Source organism: Halyomorpha halys, unplaced genomic scaffold (assembly GCF_000696795.3).
Source record: "Halyomorpha halys isolate HHAL.00 unplaced genomic scaffold, Hhal_1.1 Scaffold311.1, whole genome shotgun sequence".
NCBI classification, from domain to species: domain Eukaryota; kingdom Metazoa; phylum Arthropoda; class Insecta; order Hemiptera; family Pentatomidae; genus Halyomorpha; species Halyomorpha halys.
Genome location: NW_027106659.1, coordinates 266,453 through 268,973, shown reverse-complemented (window position 1 = coordinate 268,973; position 2,521 = coordinate 266,453). Strand labels below are relative to the sequence as shown.

At 30.9% G+C, this 2,521-nt stretch overlaps 1 protein-coding gene across 2 annotated transcripts in view; it reads left to right on the top strand.

Annotated features, from left to right (window-relative positions):
- The window catches only part of kl-2 (dynein heavy chain 2, axonemal kl-2), a 192,858-nt gene that overhangs the window by 47,252 nt on the left and 143,085 nt on the right, over positions 1-2,521 (top strand). For both annotated transcript variants that reach the window (XM_014421280.3, XM_014421281.3), the window contains 2 exons: positions 202-349; positions 1,208-1,408. In XM_014421280.3, the coding sequence (XP_014276766.1) occupies positions 202-349; positions 1,208-1,408 (349 nt within the window). The remainder of the gene's footprint in view (positions 1-201; positions 350-1,207; positions 1,409-2,521) is intronic.

The window sequence follows — 2,521 nt, the reverse complement described above, 5'->3', positions numbered from 1 at the left end:
TAGAGAATAGTTTAAATGTTATATTTGAAGATATATTTATTTAAGATAACTTGATGATGGGAAACGTTGTTTATGAATCATTAAAATAAATAAATTTAACAAGGAAGAATTCTTTCACTACATCTAATTATATTAATGAAAACTCATCAAGTAAGTACCTATAACCTTTAAGATTATATTAATTTTTTTTATTAATTTCAGAAATACACAAATGTTATTCAGCAGTACAAGAATATGAAAAAATATGGGAAGAATATAGGCATGTTTGGTCGATAGACAGAACAAAGTTTTTAGAAGAATTTTCCAGAAACTACCTTGTAGCTGAACAGTTTAAAGTAGAAATAACTAAGTAATTTTTTTTTTTATTTATGATAACTATTGATATTTAGACCATGGGTGTGTAAAACATCAATGACTTGACAACTATAAAATTGCCATGGATACAATATTTATTTATTAATGGTTCATTCAGGAATAAGTGTCGTTTCCATGGCAACTTCAGCTATTTGTTTCATCCATAGCTAATTTTTGCCCGTATCTGGTGTAGACTAAATATTCAAACGGAATAATTAAAAAATGTTAATTGAATTCTTTGATTTAATGTTAAAAATTAAGAGCCCAAAGAATTATAAAATTAATTATTGTGAGCCAATATGTCCATGAAGGGTCATGGGTACAGAACTTTGTTGGGAAGCACTGTTATGCAAGGAGGTGATATTTTGAAGATCATGCTCAACTGCCAGATTTTCCCCAATTACGTGTGCCCACTGTATGAGGCTGCATGGCTCCAGATCCCACAGGGTTGACTCATGCTACAGTGTAACTTTTTTTTTCATTGCAGTCACACAAAATGAAAAACTTGACCCTGCCATGGTTAAAATAAGTTATTACCTCTAGAAAACTCCCCTCCCTGTATGTCAGAAATTACCAGGAAGTGGGTCATAAAAAAAGTTACACTGTAGCCATGAGTCAATCCTGTGGAAACTGGTCCATTCAGCCTCATAAAGTGGGCACCCTTAATGGGGGAAAATTCTGATGTTGAACATGATCTTGAAATAATCACCTCCTTGTATAACCGTTGTTCTGAAAATAGTGCTTCCTTACGAAGTACTGAACCCTTGACACTTCATGGGTCGTAGCGGCTCACATAATTTAATTTACCAAGAGTAATTTATAGCCTTATCAAAATATCGACTGTTGTGAATAGGTATGTCCAAATTGCATTACGTGTGAAGAATGTTGATAAATCCCGAACAGAACGCATCCTTAAATTGAATTGTGAGGATTTGATTCATAAAATTATTAAACATTGTGCTGTTTGGCACAGGCGATTATCTCAGCTTCTAATGGAAACATCAGCCAAAGAGATAGAATCAGTTTATGAATTCTGCCATGTCAACACTAAAAGGTATACTTTTAAATATATTTCATTTAATTATATTATTTCAATTTCTTGAGACAAAGTAATTATTTATTAAATAAATCAAAAATTTGTATCCTTTTTTGTCTCAACACTTTTTATTACATCAATAGTCCAACGTTTCGGCCATTTTAGCCATCCTCAAGGACATCTTCAATTATATGGTAGATAAATGGTTTGTTATATGGTAGTGAATTTGTGTGGATAATGTTATATAAGAAGAATTAAATATTTATAATTTTAAATTTTAAAAAAATAGGCTTTTAACTTATAATAAATGAAATGACCTGGACAGAATAGCCTGCAAAAGTAACTATAAATTAATGTGAGGAAGAAGTTATAATTGAAGATGTCCTTGAGGATGGCTAGAATGGCCGAAACGTTGGACTGGTGAAAAATAAAAAGTGTTGAGACAAAAAAGGATACAAATTTTTGATTTATTTAATAAATATATTTCATTTTAATAATTGTTTTGTAGAAAAGTATTTTTTATGTCGTATTATTTCCTCTCTAGTGAATGAGCAGAAATTAAACAAGTCTGTCTTAATTTATTTTTCCCAATTTTTTTAAACGGTTAAATACTGTCAGGTCAATTTTTTTCATAAAATTAGTTTATGACATAATTTCCATCAGATAGTTTCATCCTCTATCCTATAATAAAGCTCTTCTGTTAAAAACAAAACAAAAGGTTTATAAAAAATTGTCAGATCCACAAGCACTGTCAGATCCAGTGGAAGCAGTAATAGCAGAGTCTTCAAATCACTATAAAACTTTACTAAACCATAGGTTGAGTGATTATGAGAGATAGTTGACCGTGGATGATGAACGAGGAGAAGATGGTTGGGGATGTGGTCAGCAAAGAAAAACATAAATAAATAAATATTTTTTGTTTATTTATGTTTTTCTTTGCTGACCGCACCACCCGACCATCTTCTCTAATCAAAACTGATAAAACATCTATACTCGCTACTGGTCATAACCATGACAAAAGGCTCATCTCTGAAAGTCTCTATATCCAATTAGAGCCTTCTTCCGTCAACTTAAAAACCGATAAGAACAACTTATCATTAACATATTCACAAATAGTTAATTTATTAAAAA